At 42.3% G+C, this 17960-nt stretch overlaps 1 protein-coding gene across 1 annotated transcript in view; it reads left to right on the top strand.

The window, feature by feature from the left end:
• LOC117738063 (A disintegrin and metalloproteinase with thrombospondin motifs 2-like) overlaps positions 1 to 17960 on the top strand; it is a 112922-nt gene that overhangs the window by 85047 nt on the left and 9915 nt on the right. The window contains exons 4-13 of the mRNA XM_034544357.1: positions 2215 to 2420; positions 10078 to 10161; positions 11818 to 11974; positions 13007 to 13112; positions 13447 to 13590; positions 14034 to 14166; positions 14831 to 14860; positions 15922 to 16035; positions 16145 to 16290; positions 16526 to 16701. Coding sequence (XP_034400248.1) covers positions 2215 to 2420; positions 10078 to 10161; positions 11818 to 11974; positions 13007 to 13112; positions 13447 to 13590; positions 14034 to 14166; positions 14831 to 14860; positions 15922 to 16035; positions 16145 to 16290; positions 16526 to 16701 — 1296 coding nt within the window. The remainder of the gene's footprint in view (positions 1 to 2214; positions 2421 to 10077; positions 10162 to 11817; positions 11975 to 13006; positions 13113 to 13446; positions 13591 to 14033; positions 14167 to 14830; positions 14861 to 15921; positions 16036 to 16144; positions 16291 to 16525; positions 16702 to 17960) is intronic.

The raw sequence follows: 17960 nt of genomic DNA, 5'->3' as shown, positions 1-17960 counted from the left end.
CCAACACGGACGCAATCTACAAGAAAGGGCAGAGCCGGCTGTACTTTCTGAGGAGGCTGCGGTCATTCAACGTCTGCAGCAAACTCCTCGGGATGTTTTACCAGTCTGTCGTCGCCAGCGTCCTCTTCTACACGGTGGTGTGCTGGGGAGGAAGCACTAAGAAGAAGGATGCAGGGCGACTGGATAGGCTGGTGAAGAAAGCTGGCTCTGCGGTTGGTGCTGAACTGGAGTGCATCACTTCAGTCGCCGACAAAAGGACCCTCACCAAACTGATCACCATCATGGACAATGAAAGCCATCCACTCTACGGTACCATCACTCGACAGAAGAGTCTGATCAGCTGGAGACTGCGCTCGCTGCCATGCAGAACTGATAGACTGTGTAAATCATTCATCCCCAGAGCCATACAACTGTACAATAAATACAATCTGTCAATCAAAGGTACCTCACTAGAAAGTTCACTAGGAACAATGTTTACTGGCTATGTTAGCCTTTTGCACAGCCCCCAACTTACTTACTTACTCACTGTTTACACTGACACGTTTTCACTGACTACTGGCTATGTTGCCCCCCCCCCCCCTCCTCCTCCACCCCCAGCATGGACTCCTAATAATGTGTGTTTTAATTGTTTGGACAATCTTTTTTAATAGTTTAATAGTGTGTATGTGTATATTATGTTTGTGTGATGTTTGGAGTTACTTGGATCCTGAATTTCCCTTAGGGGATCAATAAAGTACTTATCTATCTATCTATCTACACAGACATCAACCTGCAAGTGCTCAAATAAGTGCATGTCCATACAATGGATGTCAATGTGTGGCACACACAACCATATCAGCCAGGTTGGGTCAATGAAGAAGTTTATTTGTGATTTGTTTCTTTTCAGTAAGAAAAGGTGAATGCACGATGTCCTACCATTGTTTAGATCTACAAAGATTGTAAGGCTTTGTTCACACTGCAAGTGTTTTGTGATTTAAGTGTGCACCGGTCATGGGTTGACCCACATGCGGCAAAAAACAATAACAAAGACATCATATGCAGCCTGCTTTTGACAGAAGCACACTTGGAGGACACTGAAGTCAGCGTTTATGTTCAGTGGAAGCCAGCGAATGTATAACGATCGTTGTCCATCCACTTAGAGTTGGGCTGATTTCCGGTTTTGCCGGGGTAAGAGGAGGGTAAACCGGTTTGATTTCATGCCAACTGGCTGAACCAGCCTTTGTCAGTTTGCACGTCTCAGGAAAAACTTAAACTGCACCAATATGGTAACATTTTGGAGTTGAAGCAGACAAAAGAAATGAGCCAAAAAAGCAAGCGGACTGGAGGCACTACACTCTCATTCATGGGCTCTGTCAGTCTAATTCATTTGGTTTGACATTGTGTATGTTAATGCTGTAGTTGGATGTATTGAACACCATTGGTGATATACAAGTTAAATATATAACCTGGTACATGAAACATTTTTTTTGTTTTAGATGGCACACATATTTCCAAAATGCCAGACTTGAAGATCTCGCCTGAACTGTTTGTACTAAAAGCCTCTCTAGTTATGTTCTGCTTCACTTTATCAAAGTCAAACGTTGCAGAGAGACTGTTCACATATGGCGCTAATATTGTGTAAACCTACAGCTGCATCATTCCAAAGAGATAATCATCCTGAAAGTGCTTTTCTTTTTAGGTAAACCTGAAACTTTTTTATTTTTGCTGTGTATCATTTTCATTTATTCTAACCAGTAACATCTACTGTATACTGATATCTAAACATCTGAAAAAACCTCACATGTGTTCTCTTTATTATAATACACATTATTCAAATAGCCCTTGTGGTTGCAGAGATGAACTCAATTTAGTATGGCTGTGCAATTTTTTCGCAATCTTTGATAAAAAAAAGTACGTTGTTTGGCTTAATTTGGTCCTTTTGGGTCACTGTCTGAAAGTAGCCTAAGATTAGGCTTTCTTTAGTTTGAGTTTTGGGGAAACAGATAATTCAGGTTAATCGGAATAAAGTTGGCTGATCTGGAGGTTTCTGGCTGGTTGCAGTTCATCACAGATTACATGCTCATGTTATGCTATCCTTCTAGATAACGGCATCAAATTAGTTGGATGTTGTCGAGAGATTTGTTTGACATTTGTCGTCAACATTTCAATCTCTCCTGTGAGTTCATGTGCCAATTCTGTATGACTTAAATAACCCTGTAACGTGTTGATCTCCAGGTGCTGACCTCGGCAGTCTGATGGACCTGGAGTCTCTGTACCGCGGTGTGGAGCAGAGTATCAACCACACGCGAGCGGGGCGAATGCGCAGGCAGAGCCTGGACAGGGCCTACAACATCGAGGTGCTGCTGGGCGTCGATGACTCGGTGGTCCAGTTTCACGGGAAGGAGCACGTCCAGAAGTACCTGCTCACACTCATGAACATTGTAAGTGTTGCTGTCACACAGAGTTAGATACACGTACAAAAACACAGACAGAGAATGCATGTCCATTAAAAGAATTGATCAACTGCTATGTCAATTGCTGACATAATGGTTATTTTAGAGTTATTTTATTTTTATCACCAGTGATGGAATGTATAACTAATCAAGTACTGTTCAAATTTGAGATACTTGACTTTACTTGAGTATTTCCCTCTTTTGCAACTTCATTGTTCTACTCCACTACATCTTATAAGCAAATGTTGCACTTTTTACTCCACTACAATTAACTGACAATATCAATTACTCCAGTTATCACACTGTCTGATACCTTTCCTGTACAGTGAAAACTAAAACTAAAAGAATCAGAGTGTTTCTGATTACCTGAAGGATGAAGTATTCTTCTATTGGTTTAGAACATTATTCTTGTAGTTCTTCAGCTAAATAAACCCATCTTGTATCAGCTGGAAATTACATCGACACTAAGCTGAAAACAGGGCGGTTTTTCTGAGCTCATGAGGAGTTGACTGTGAGATAAGTGATTCTCATAGGACAGCAAGGCTACACATATGATGATCTTATAGAATATGATGCATTGCTGTAGATAAAACTACCCAACAGAAGTTAAGCAGTTGCACAACCTTAAACATCACTTATATATATATATATCCAAAAACATAATATGATATAAAAACACTCACAGGGACTTTTAAGTACATTTAGCTAATTATACTTTACATAAGGTTTTGAATGCAATACATTTACTTGTGCTGTGGTATTTTTCCACCACAGCACACCAACATGCTATCACACAAACGTATAAATGCATCTTCACGTACACCCATCATCAGAAATGATGAAATTACATTAGTTCTCTTGCTTTAAAAAAAATAAAACCATTAAATGGGAAAGCTGTTCCATTTGAGTTGAATAGAAAGTAAATCACAGTGAGGTCAAAGAAAGAGGGTAACACACGCACACACACACACCAACTGAATGAGGATTCAATTCCCTTCCTACATGTTCTCATCCAGCAATCAGCCGCGGGTAATCCTTTCTTCTCTATCTGAATATGATGAGATTTCATTTGTTTGAGTGAGTGTGTGTGTGTTAGGTGAGCCCTGTGCTCTGAAGGGGCTTCTACATATCATTTCATCAGGCTTTGTGTCATGTCATCATTCATCTTGTGTGTGTGTGAGTGTGTGTGTGTGTCTGTGTGTGTGTATGTGTGTGTGAGAGAAAGAGAGAGAGAGAAAGAAAAAGAGAGAGATGCAAAAACAGCAGGCAGTATGCTCCAGGCCACAACAACACTTAGCCAAGCACTCAAACTCCCAGGTGTGTGTGTGTGTGTGTGCGCATGTGTGTGTGTGTGTGTGTGTGTGTGTGTGTGTGTGCGTGTGTGTGAGTGCATGTGTGCGTCTACATGTGCTTGTGTGTTGGTGTGGCAATGAACAAACTGCAGACTTTAATCTTTGCAAATTAAACCTGTGGTGAGAGTGCTGTTTGCACGCGTTTGTGCGAGCGCTCATTCTGTTTGTGTGCGTGCCCCTGTTTGCTTTGGCTTGTGTTGCGACCCACTGCGCAAGGAACCAATCTCCGACTGTTAAGCAGCTGCAAGCCTACAGCAACAAATGCTACCACACCTCTTTGCCTCAGCTCAGCGCTTGAGAAAGAACAAGAGCCACTGTGCTCTTTGCCTCCCCTTTTAGATATTTGTTAGACAATATAGGTGAAGAGAATACGCAGCCCTGTCGCAGCCCCCCTCTAATCTGTGGGGAAGAGATGGTGAGACAGAGGGAGAAGGAGTATTTTAAACAGCGCATTCAGAATAAATTACTGACAGCCAGATAAACAGAAATAAATAAATAAGGGCTGCCTCCCACGCGTGGCATCTGGGCGACTTTCTTCTTGAAAGTTTGCTTTGCTCACTTTAGGATGGGTGTGCTCTCTCTCTCTCTCTCTGTTTTGTGTTTCTTTCCCTCTCTGTCTTTCTCTCAGAAGTTCCACACTGAGCTCTTTAGCATTGGTACTTCTCCCTGACATAATTTATGGCAACAAATCCTCACCGATGTTAAAAAAACGTTCTAAGTATAATGTGAGTGATAACACCGGTAGTAAGGAAGTAAGGGCCCTGTTCTGACATTGTAAAACCATCAAATTGGTATCATGATGTCTCCTCACTTCTCCCATTCCAGTATTTTTTCCTGTTTCCACCTGTTCTTCTCTCCTTAAATTCCTCTAGATTCTTTTCCAAACTCTCAGAAACTCATCTGTGTTTACGTCAAAGTGTGTAAAGTGCTCCTCTGTCTTTTGTTGCAGCAGCTGTCGTACAGGCACCCTCAAAGGATAAATAAAGTGCTTGCGAAAGGTTACACTGTAAAACTACAATGTTTGCATTGTTTCTTGAATTTCTTATTTTCACTCATCTATTGTGTTTTGTAATTACACTCTGCATCTCCCTCCTACTTCGTGCCTCCGTCAGTCTGTTTGAATGCCAAAGTGAGCCAAGGGGTCAAGGTGGGCGTGTGTGTGTGTGTGTGTGTGTGTGTGTGTGTGTGTGTGTGTGTGTGTGTGTGTGTGTGTGTGTGTGTGTGTGTGTGTGTGTGTGTGTGTGTGTGTGTGTGTGTGTGTGTGTGTGTGTGTGTGTGTGTGTGTGCGTGTGCGTGTGCGTGTTTTGGAGGGTAGGGGGGGCGGTACCGCTGTCAGCAGGACATCAAAGCGCCCCCATAGAAAACCACTAAATCGTGTCTGCAAAGTTCAACGGGAGTGTCAAAGTGTGTTTTTTGTGTGTTGATGTGTAGGTTGGGTTGAATGTGTGTATTAGTGATTCTGCTTCCCACTCCTTTCCCATGTGTTTACCTCCCTTCAAGACAGATCACATGGCATATACTGACAGAGATGTGGACAAGGAGGATAACACAAACAAACCTTAAAGGGAAGACTTTTTTTACCATTGTCAAATTTCAAAAAAGAGAGCGAGTGAGAGAGAAAAGGGCAACACAGGAAGAGAAATTAATTAATAAGATACAGTGAGGTGAGTTAGAAAAAAAGGAAAGGGAAAGGGAGGATGAATGGTTATTCAGGTATAGTAGCTATGTGCCTTGGGTGACAAAGTGGGAGAGTGTGTTGTGGTAAACCCTATAAAATATGATGTGTGCCAAATGCCAAGTAGAGGCCATTGTGCAGTAATCTTCCTGTGGCGAACATGGTGATAGATTTAGTGGCTAAAAGTGATCTGTCTGTCTACTCTCTGTCTCCCCCATTAATGGAGACTTTAGATAGGTGCTAATCACACTCTCCGTGGATATGAATACCACTGCTGGTGAGGGAGTGGCACCTGTGTATGTTTAATTTAAATGATATATTGGCATACTGAGGTCTATTTTGTCTGCTCCAGGATGTGATAAGCATAATTTCTGCAACAGCTATCTGGAAGGGGTGTTGATCGTTCAGTCTTGTCGTTACCAAAGCTCCTGGAGGCAGAAAAAGTCATCTTATTAAGTGGTAGGAAGAGCTGGGAAAGGAGAGGTAGTCCAGGTAATAATAGACACCTTGTTAGCTGAAAGTGTCACAGAATTGTGAGGAGCACTGTCAGACTGAGAGCTACAATTTCTGGGTCTCACATTTTGAAATATATATAAGTGTGTTGACAAAAAGATGTCGAAAAGCTGTCCAAAGTCTTATCTAATTTATGTAGCACTCTAGCCAAATTTTATTTGATGACTCAGTTCTGTCTCATCAGCAGCTGAGGGTGTTTTTAATGCATATTAAATGAAACTCACTTTCCATGATGAATTGGTTTTATATAAAAATATTGATATTATAACACATCTAAATCTACTTAAATCATATTACTACAATGTGGGCAAATAGACACATTATTACTGTTAATATGTCATTAAATTATGATAAAGTAAGCAATCTGTATTATACTAAATAGATGTGAACTGGTGAAGGAGGTGCCCATGGCTAATAAAGTTCAGATTAAAAGTAGCAAGACAGAACTCTCTAGGTCTTGGGTTTCAGTCTGAACCGTCCCTCCCTTATTCTCTCTTTTAGAGCATTTTGCTTTAAAAGCAGTTAACATTCCTGTGCCCTCCCTCCTTTTCATGCTTTAGATTTTAATTGAATTAAACACTAAACCTGGAAAAACTATCCAATTAACAGGTTGTAAATGCTCAGACCAACAGCAGCATTGAAGTTATTGATGTTTTCTGTTTTTAGGTGACACGAAAGGACATGAGTTTTGTTTGTAAACATGAGTTATATGATGCAGATACACATTTGTTTATTTTGTAATTAAACGTTTTAATTATACCGTATATAATCCATGTGGTTAAAAAGTACCCCTTGCTCCTCCTTCAACACTTTTCTCTTACATTCTGTCTTCATTCCGTCCTGCCTTCTCCAGAGTTAAGTGTTAAGTGAAGTGACAAGCCCTGGCTGCTTCATTTACCTGATAGGAATGAGTTTGTGCCTTGCTGACCTCTCGGCCTGCATCAGTTACGACACAGACAGACACACACAAAGCTGGACAAATCTAGGCTACCTGCAGCCTGGGTGGTAAGTAATGACACCTGGCGTCACCCTTCAGCAGCATTAATGAGAGACATGCCTGTACAGTTGTTAGCCATGACCTCCGTGAGTGGAGGTGTCTATATGTGCACATGCACGGATAAGCACACGCCAATGACCATGTGGGAGTGGGAGTTTTAAGATCACGAATCATTGTGCCATATATCTGTGTGACATGTCCAAGCATTAAAGTGCATGAAGACAAATCAGTCTAAACTTGGGAGTGGAAGTGTGTGTGTGTGTGTGTGTGTGTATCTGTGTCATTAGAGTAGACCTCTTAGTGCCGGGGTCACCTGGAAGTCAAATGCCCCTAATTGGCCTAACGGTTGTCAAGGAAACGGGCTGGATCAGCCCAAGTGTGAACGGACCCACCCAAGTGTCCATGTCATGTCAGACAAACAAACACTGCTACACACACACACATATATACACACACACACACACACACACACACACACACACACAGTCATTATGTGTCACTGACTCCCATATACTTAAGCCGGCCAAGATAGCGAGGGAGTGAGACAAATGTTACAAATGATCCACAGAAACAGAAATATCAGCAGGTAACTAGACAGAGTAAGTTGAAAGCTGCACACACACAAACACACACACAGTCTCAGACAGGGTCAAACTGAGAAGACAACTTAACTCTGTCTTTGTTTGGTGGTTGCTTAACAACTCTATCTTTTTTAATAAGAACTGAAGGTCGCCCTAAAGAAAACTTTGCCTTTCCCGTCTTCTCTCATGCCCCTCACTCCGAAACTTGTGCCTACAACTCACAGTCCTTGTTTTCAGGAACTAACAATATAAGTATATTAAGATAAAATGATGTTAACATAATGTTTTTTTGCCATTAAACGGTATAATTTGCCTTATATTTTACATTTGTCTGACAGCTATATTGACTAGTTACCTTGCCGATTAGGTTTTGACATGCAAAACATATGAGACATTTATAAATATTTATGATCACAGTACAACAGTAGTATGTCAAGATAAAACCCTTGAGGTGTTTTTTAGACATGTCAGAGTACTACAGAGAGTAGAGTTGTACTATGAGTGTAGTATAATATGTACGTATAATAATACAGAATATGTTTCAGTTATCGTCGTGTAGGAAGGATCCAGGTGCTGCGCAGGTCAATGAAACTCAGCTTTGTCAAGTAGGAGAAAAGTACTAAAGAAGCATCACTTGACAAAGATGTGACCAATGATTCGGCGGGGAGGGTTTAACAAAGTTGCATTATGGAAAGTGTAGAATACTGTATTTTTGATCCATACCAGAATGAAACCTCAAATAAATCTCAGCCTCTCATGCATCAATTTTGTCCATTTATATTTAATTCTGTCTCTTGCAAGCCCCCCAACTTTATGGAAAAGCAATACTAAATACCAGCTCCTCTTTTAATGTTGTTGTATTGTCATAAAATGAAAATGATCACAACCCTCAAGTAACGCCCTCTTCTATTCACAGTTGAAGGTCAATTATTCCAGCTTGGAAAACCATCACATGGATGCCTACAAAGCTCTCCTGGCGTAAAAGGCTTCTTCCACTGAAACCGCTAATGTTGCTATCGTGATATTTGGCCACATCAGCAAGTTAGCTTATAATGCTGCCAACTGTAAACTTAAAATCTCGGAAGGTTCATTATTATATTTGATCAGACAGATTTTACCAGACAGATGATCCCAACAACACAGATGCAGATGCTGAAAAAAAAAAATTCTGAACATTCTGAAAAGCTGTTTACGTTCCCACCACATTTATGTGTTAATGTCATCAAAGAAATGTTTTCCAGGCGAGTTTGGTTAACAAATTAGGATTCTGACTTGAAGGATCACTCCCCTGAAATTTTCCAAAAAAGCTTGCTGAAATTTCCAACTTTACATCACGTATGGAGCATTACGTTATTCCACTTGAGTCCCCTCTACTTAAAAAGAAACGCAGGGTACATTTGTTTTCTAAGAATCCATCATTTCCTCTCCCTTGTAAGCTCCGTCTCTTTCCTCACTCTGTGCTCCCTCTCTGCTCAGCTTCGTGTCTCTCCCCCTCTGCCTCTTGTCTCTATTCGTAGCATTCCTCAACTCTACCTTTCTCTCGCTGGCTGGGTGTGTCTGCAATTCCGTTCTTCATCTGTCTGTGTGTGTGTGTGTGTGTGTGTGTGTGTGTGTGTGTGTGTGTGTGTGTGTGTGTGTGTGTGTGTGTGCGCAAGTGTGTGTTTGTACAGTCTGTGTGTTCCTCTTTCTCCACAGCGTGTACATCAGCCATCTCATTACGGCTGTCTGTTTTTACATCCCTTTGCCTCATTAGGCACCGCACACAGTCACTGAGGAAAGCAGGCCTCAACTCCAGCGCCAATGTACCCCTCTCTCTCTCCCTCTCTCCTTTTCTTTGCGTGTGTGTATGTGTATGCGCGTGTGTGTCTGTCTGTGTGTGTGTGTGTGTGTGTGTGTTTCGCCAGCATAATGCTCTCTGCATCTCCCTTGTCACACATTACCTTGTTTCCTTGCATTAGGCTCTTTCCTTCCTTGCATCTTTCTTCCTTCATCTCTTCTCCATCAGTGCTCATGGGAAACTGAGTTTATTGCCCTCTCCTCAACTTCCTTTTCTCTCTTTTGGGGCCTTTCTCTTCACTTCTAGTCTCTCATATCATACATCGTTTATACATTGTACTACTGCATTTATTCATGGTTGATTAGTGATTATAAATCAGTTTTAAGCCATTTATAAGTTATTACTTTTTATTAAAATTGAGTTGTTTGGAATTGATGGATTATTATAAAAACCTTCTATTTATGAGTTACCAACGTTTGTACCAGTAGGCCTAGTGGTTTATTAGAGAGTGGGGAAAATAACTTAAATGTGCATTAATTGGTGGATTACTGCCTTCACAACCCAGCAACTCAAAAGGTGTCCTCATGGGTTATAATTGATTTGTAAAGCATTATTAAGTTAATTACTGTATCAACCACTACTTAAGCTATGTAATACAACTTACAATAGTCTTTAATATTAGTTTAGATATTGTTGTATTTCTTCTTCTGAGACTTGTGTTCCCTCTTGTGTTTTTCTGTGGGACTCCAGGTGAATGAGATCTACCATGACCAGTCTTTGGGAGCAAAGATCAATGTGGTGCTGGTGAGGATTATCATGCTGGGCTACGGCAAGGTAAGACCTGATGAGTTCTACTCAAACTTCGCCTGTGATGCAGTTCCTGAAAAGTGGATGCCTTGTCTCTCTCTCAGCACTATCTCTGATAGAATGTTGCTCCAATTGCTTTAAGTATACTTACAGTAAGCACAGGCAAGTCGTACATGCATACAGAAACACACACACACTCATAAACAAACACACATGCACACACACACTCACACACAATCATCATCACGCACTGATGCCCGGAGCCTGTTATTCCAGTGGACTGAGCAAAAGAGGAACTAAAAGCATGCTGCATCCCAGGGGAGTGTTTTCAAGTCGCACGCCTTCACAATTCAGCACCAAAGCACACAGAAACTCTGCCCGTTATGCAATCAGCCTTCCTCCCAGTAGGCTGCTGCACAGAATCATGGGAAGTCCAGGCAAAGATAAACAATCAATGATAGCCCTCCCTCATTCATAAACAGAGAGACCGGCGATGGGGGTAGCATCCTTTTTCTTCTTGACTGTAACTCTATCTTCCTGCCTGTGCCAAAGAGAAGAAGAGAGTGGGGTGGAAGAGAGGGGAAATCATAGATAAAGCAAGAGATGGCAGGAATGGAGAAGGGCTGGGATTACCCCACAGAAGGGATTTTATTGCTGGATAGGTGCTCTGTGATACACTTATGCTGCCGTTGCCTTATCTCTTCCTCTCCTCTCTACATGTCGACTATCCCAGTGGAGCCCTGGAAACACACACACGGACACACACACACAAACACACGCACACACTCCTACATTGGTCATTCTGGGCCAGCCCCTAAGCAGCTTCAGCCAAAGCTCTGGCTGTCCATCATCCCCAATTACCGTGGCAACAGAGCTGCACCCAGACAGCCTGCAGATTGGCTATGTGACCCTGAATGCAGGCGCACACACACACACACACACACACACACACACACACACAGTCTAATAACACACCATTCCAGTTACATCTCTAAACATAAAACACACTGAAACACACAGAAGCACCTGATGAACATGATGAAGCACACACACACACATGTACCTACTCTGTCTAAGGTGTGTCTGTGCAGTGGCCGACCATAAGTCTTCACTGCAGCACCCTGACAATACACACATTCTTCCCTATTTGATTCAGCTGTGCATTGTGAGTGTGTGAGTGTGTGACAACAGTGAGGAAATGCAGAAAGTGAGACATGGAAAGCGATGTATAGCATAATGTAGGGAGAAAGAAGAGGGGAGCAGAGATCCTAATGAGGAAGAGAGTGAGAGGTGAAGGTGAATGGAAGGAATTGCTGGTATCTGGGTGCTTGTGTGGGTGTCGGTATTGTGCATTTAATCATAGGTAAATATTCTCTAATTGGACATGTTTTTGACTATTAGTGCATAACTCATTAATAGGCAGCTCTGTGTTCAGTGTCTTATTCATTATTGAAATTATAGGAGCATTATTGTGTAAGTACTGTGGATCCCTTGGAGTGTGTGTGTGTTGTACACCTCAGCAATTTGCGCTGACAATATATAACATTGTGACACTGCCCCCTACAGGGCTGAATAAAATGTTATTGTACAAGAGCTGAAACAAGAAGCAGGTCTAGTTACCTGTTTTTGTAGAGTCTTTACCCCCTCTTCTCTCTTTCCCCGTATGTGCCTCTCTTATTCCAGTCCATGAGTCTGATTGAACTGGGGAACCCATCTCAGAGTCTGGAGAACGTGTGTCGCTGGGCCTTCCTGCAGCAGAAGCAGGACACGGGGGACGCTGAGTATCACGATCACGCCATCTTCCTCACACGCCAGGAATTTGGCCCCACGGGCATGCAGGGTATTCTAAACTCTTACTGATTAATAGTACATACATCGAAACGGCATGCCCACCCTCTTGAGTGCCTTGAACTCAGAAGTACACACAGAAAACTCCCCTCTTCCTGCCTTTGCCTCATGAAGCTGCATAGTGCACTGTGGGTTCGGTGGTTTTCTGTGCAGCAGAGTGCAGGCTAACAGGCAGGCCCAGGGGAGAGGCCTCTAAAGGCAGTGGCCTAGCTATTCACAAGCCCTTCAGCTGCCCTTGGGCTCAGCCTTCAGCAGCAGAAAATCAATAGGCAGAGCAGGGCCAGCCACAGTCCCACAATTAAAGGCAGTACAGGACAGACAAGCACACAGGGAGTTGGAAATTGGAAAATGTAGGAGTGGAAGGCGACGGTTTAGGGTTAGGATTAGACACGCATGCACACATTTGTGTGTGTGTGTGTGTGTGTGTGTGTGTGTGTGTGTGTGTGTGTGCATGTATGTGTGTGTGTGTGTGTGTGTGCGTTTGTCTATGTGTAAGTAGTATATATTAGGCATCTTTGGGGAGGAGCTCACAAATGTAAGGTCAAAATGGGAGTATAGTTACCCCAAATCAGTTTCATCTCACAGATCCCATGAATGCACATCATTTAAGCAGATGTGTATTTCAGTATATGGAGTAAAAAGTTGCAGAGAGACTGACTTAAAGTATGATTTCAAATATGATTTAATTTAAGAAAACCAATACAATTGATGGGTTATCACTGATGTGTTTATTTTGGAGGGCATGGAACATATATCTATCTTCCTTTTTTTCTTTTAAGAAGTAGTACACCATCTTTCTTCGTCTTGCTCCTTTTCCATTATGCGTATATGAATTGGCATTTTGCGTAAGATTAATTGTTGACACAATGAAATGTATTTCAATGAAACTTGACCTTTTCACGGCTTTTCAGAGCTAATAAATTAAGTTAAAACATTGCAAAGTGTTTTTTTTTTTTAAAGCTTTTAGTTCAACACAATAAGTCTACAAATCTTGACGAGTGGGTCTCTCATCCTGGTTGCCTAGGTTACGCCCCGGTGACGGGCATGTGCCATCCGGTGAGGAGCTGCACTTTGAACCATGAGGACGGTTTCTCCTCTGCCTTTGTGGTGGCACACGAGACCGGACACGTGTAAGTGCATTTGCCTTAATGAAGTCCTCAAGCCTGCTCTCATGGTGCAGAAAAAGACAACAAAGCAGTCACTCATGTGACCGTATTGATTCATTACAGTGTCGGTCCGTTGGTTATCTCAGTCAATATCTGATAAGAGAATTGCTTCTGCCCCCGTCCCCTTACTTGTTCTTCTTCTCCTCCCACATGTTCCCAATCTGTCTCCGCTGCTTAATTTCCTCTCTCTCTCTCTCTCTCTCTCTCTCTCTCTCTCTCTCTCTCTCTCTCTCTCTCTCTCTCTCTCTCTCTCTCTCTCTCTCTCTCTCTCTCTCTCTCTCTCTCTCTCTGTGTGCAGGTTGGGGATGGAGCACGACGGCCAGGGGAACCGCTGTGGAGACGAGGTGCACATGGGCAGCATCATGGCTCCGCTGGTGCAAGCTGCCTTCCACCGTTTTCACTGGTCCAGATGTAGCATGCAAGAGCTGGGACGCTACCTTCAGTGAGACTCAAACACATACACACCTCTAACCTCATGGAATTTCCTTTCATGGGATTTTAAAGGTTGACACTTTCATCAATATTTAATAATGAGTTTGCGTCTCGTTGTTATTTTCTGTGATTTTGTTATCATAGAAGTTATTATATTACAAAGTGTACAAGTATTACTGCCAAAATGGTCTGGTATTGTGGTCCCACATTTGATGGTTTCACGAAACACCATTAAATATATTTTGGTAAGTTGGTAGCTCCTGAAGGCTGATTCACCACACATACTACTCGTAAAACACTTGAATGAAGAAGGGGTTTCAATAATAAGTGTATAAGAGATAAACCAAGTAGTGATGTTATGAAAATAACATTTGAACACTGATATCGCAGGATGACATACATAATAACTGGAAGAAAATAAAACTCATCCCAATTTTTTGGCTCCTCTTGTAGTTCCTATGACTGTCTCCGTGACGACCCCTTTGACCACAACTGGCCGTCTCTGCCTCAGCTTCCTGGTTTGCACTACTCCATGAATGAACAGTGTCGCTTTGACTTTGGTGTGGGCTACACGATGTGCACCGCGGTAAGAGATCGTGGTCCCTTTACTAACATAACATAGAGTTTACTAACACTAACGTACTGACGGTGACGTCTACAACAGTCACTTTCTCTCCGGAGATGAGGCAGTTTTTCAGAGTTGGGGTAAACGCTTTGAATTCAGTCCGTTCAGTTCATTCCGAATTTGCTGAATTTCACTGTGAAGATCCATTTGTGTGGGAACCCTTGAGCTCTGAAGGTTTTCCTTGTGAAAGATGGCACTTTCATCCTCTATCTCTGATCTACATTGCAATGAAAGAGTCACACATACACAGCTATTCACATTCAGCTGATGTCCTCTGCTTTCCTCTCCCAGCCACTGGTGGGATTGGCATCTTGCTTAAAAGCAGGTTATTGGTTTTTTATAGATGTTATTATTTATTTCTGTTGTTAATATTAAATATGAGTTGAAGACATATTTAATTGAACATAACACATAACCGCAGTTCCTTTACATGAGTCTGTCACAAACAGTACACCAAGCTTCAGCATCTCGCCAGGCATCTAACCTCCCATTGTCATCCTCACCCACTCTTTGACTGTGAAGCCACTGAGGCACACTGTTGCTTGATTGACAAAGGCCTTATTCAGGGGCTTTGCACACATTGCTAGATTACCCTCTATTCTCTTGTCAAACCCATTCCCCTCAGCTACAAAAGGCGGGCCAGTCAGGAACGCAGGTAAGGTAACCCCCCCTCCCGAAGACATGTGGCCCGTCATTTGTTTTCTCAGATTTTCTTTTTCTATTTGTCCTCAGAAGTCGTAATTGTTTGTAATGTTGCTCCTTACTTTTTTTCTTTTTTTTTTTACTGTACTTTGTTTCTCTGTTCTACCCATCGTCATATTTTGGATGTTAGTCTGCAGGATTCTAAAATGCTTTCCAGAAACAGTGGCAGTAAAAAGCCTAAAAACACTGTGACTATACTGGTTCATTGACTATGGTGCAGTTCAACAGTTGAACTGCAAATCTCTGTGTTGAATCACAGCAGCGCTGGCAGGAAGAGCCTCATTATATTGGAACACTATATAAACGAGTGGAAAAGGTTGGAAAGATGTCTTTCCCATCAAGGGCTGAGCCAGAACAGAGGCTGTTTTTCCATGTTTCACTTCAGCTTTTAGGATCCTCCAGTCTGATGTCATTCGTTATTACCTACCACAGTCTAGCTATTGATTGTTACTCTGACCTGCAAAGGTCCGCGGGGGTCATTGTGGGTATGAAAGTCTATGGAAAGGAGGGAGGAGGGCACGGCCCCTCAGACACTGGACTACGGGTCAGTTTGGTGGTATCCACATCAATGGTTCATATCAGAAAAAGAGGAGAATTTGGTCCTTGATCTGTGTCTAGGGACATTCTAGACGTCAATGAGACCTCACCTTTGGCCTTTCAACCTTTTGCCCTCTGACCTCCCTTGTGACCTAATTAAACCACAGGCTGTCTCTCTCTCTCATCCTTTGGTTTAGTTTGCATGAATGGCTGTGTGTTTCTCAGTGGAGTGTAGTGTATAGTGCAGTGACACAGTGCAGGGTTGATGTTGTTATTGTTGGGTATAATACTGTTGTGGTTATTGTTGTAGTGATATTTCTCTTCTCATCTCTATTTTTATTTTCAGTGTTTAGTCTCATTCCAGCTGTCTCATGATGGTTGACTTGTATTATAGAAGGCCAGACTGTTGCCCAGTGAGTATGCTGTGTAATAGGACTTTTATTTGTAAGAAGGAGTCTCTCTCTCTGTGCCCTGCAGTATCGCACCTTTGACCCGTGTAAGCAGCTGTGGTGTAGCCACCCAGACAATCCCTTCTTCTGCAAGACCAAGAAAGGGCCACCCATTGATGGCACCATGTGCGGGAATGGCAAGGTATTTATACACTATTTTACATTAACATATATTCTGTCGAAAGACCTGGTTTGATGGCACAGTGTATCCAAATGGCATCTGTCTCTCTGGCATTCTTTGCCTATTGCAGCACTGCTTTAAAGGTCACTGCATCTGGTTGACACCTGACATCATAAAGCAAGATGGAAACTGGGGAACGTGGAGTGAGTTTGGCCAGTGCTCCCACACCTGCGGTGGAGGAGTACACTTTCGCACACGTGACTGTGACAATCCTAGGTATGAAACTGTGTGTGCGGGTGTGTGTGTGTGTGTGTGTGTGTGTGTGTGTGTGTGTGTGTGTAAATGTCCTTCTGTGCTTAATTGTGCTAAATTCAGCCTGAGTTCGACTTGAGTTATTGCCAGTTAAGTTCTCATAGTCTTCTGAAGGTGATACTATGTGCAAGTGTTAAATGTATCATGTCTAGCCTGAGTTTTGAATGATAATGGGCTCTGTGCACTGCAACCCTCTCAGACCAGCCAACGGGGGCCGTACCTGCATGGGGGCGACTCACCAGTTCCAGATGTGCAACACCAACGAGTGCGAGGATATCTACAGTGACCCGCGAGAGGAACAATGCCACGCTTGGGACCCCCGCTTTGAAATCCACAGCGACAAGCACCACTGGCTGGCTTATGAACACACAGACCGTGAGTATACACCTGCAGATGGAAAGAGGATGAAGTAGTAGATGAAGTAGACACATAAAGAGGCTGTCAGAACATGGCATGATGCACAATGGAAGTTGTAAATACGAATGAAATCCAAAAAGAGGAACACACATAATTCTTGAATTTGGTTGGGTTTTATATATATATATGTATATATATATATATATATATATATATATATGTATATATATATACATATATATAGGTGTTCTGTTAAGGTCATTGACATCTGGCTGTCCTGCTGAGTACAGCTTTAAGCTACGACTACGCCCTCCCATAAAACCACGGCATCTCTTTGGAAATCTCTTTGACGACCATCTTCTTTGAACTCTTTTCTCTCTCCACCCATCCACTAATGTCATTTGAACTTCACTAACCCTCTCTTCCTACATCGTTTTCTCCATCAATGTATCAGTTGGCACATGAACAAACTATTACAGTTATTTACTAAATATCTGAAACGTCTTTACATTATTGAGATGATTTAAAATGCGTGTGTGGGGGGGGTTGTCAGACCACCCTGTCTCTAAGTGGAGGTGTCACTGCATTTCTGGTAGGTATTAAATTATCATCCAACTAAAGGGCAGCCCTAGAGTAAAGTGCTGAGCTGTCTCCATATGTAATCGGAGGTCACGCTACGCACACTCCGCTAAGAGGAACCTTGCTAAATTGTTTTTCTCCGTTCTTATTATTCCTAAATGCCATATTTTTCAGCAAGGCTTTCTCAGTCTCAAATTACTTTTCCGTGAGTGTGTGTTAGTGTGCGAGCACAAATGTTTGTGTCTGTGTGTGTGTGAGGAGGAGAGAAAAAACAGGGAGGTGAAATTGAATTCCATCCATGCTCTGTCATCTCCTGAGCTTCAGATAGTGTTCGGAGAGAAAAAGAGTGTGTCTGCTACGAGGGTGAAGTTGTAGTATTTGTTTAGAGACGTTTTACACACTGTTGTTTTTTTTATCTCTATTTAGGTGTCTTCCTGAGTCAACAGATACACTGTAATATACTCAAAGAAACATGAAACGTAAAGCTGCCCTGTGTGTGTTGGGCTGATCAATCAGCTGTTTAGAGGGATTCATCCAATCGCTGTCCGTTGGTCTGTTTATTAAACCGTACAAACCAAATAGTCTCCTGTTTTTTCACAAAGTGCAAAATATTAAATGACCTCCTGAAAACATTGGGAGGCTCTCAAATATTAAGCTTACTATTTTCTATTCGTCCGCACAAAATGTATATTCATGTT

Source organism: Cyclopterus lumpus, chromosome 10 (assembly GCF_009769545.1).
Source record: "Cyclopterus lumpus isolate fCycLum1 chromosome 10, fCycLum1.pri, whole genome shotgun sequence".
NCBI classification, from domain to species: Eukaryota; Metazoa; Chordata; class Actinopteri; order Perciformes; family Cyclopteridae; genus Cyclopterus; species Cyclopterus lumpus.
This window is presented reverse-complemented; position numbering and strand designations above follow the sequence as displayed.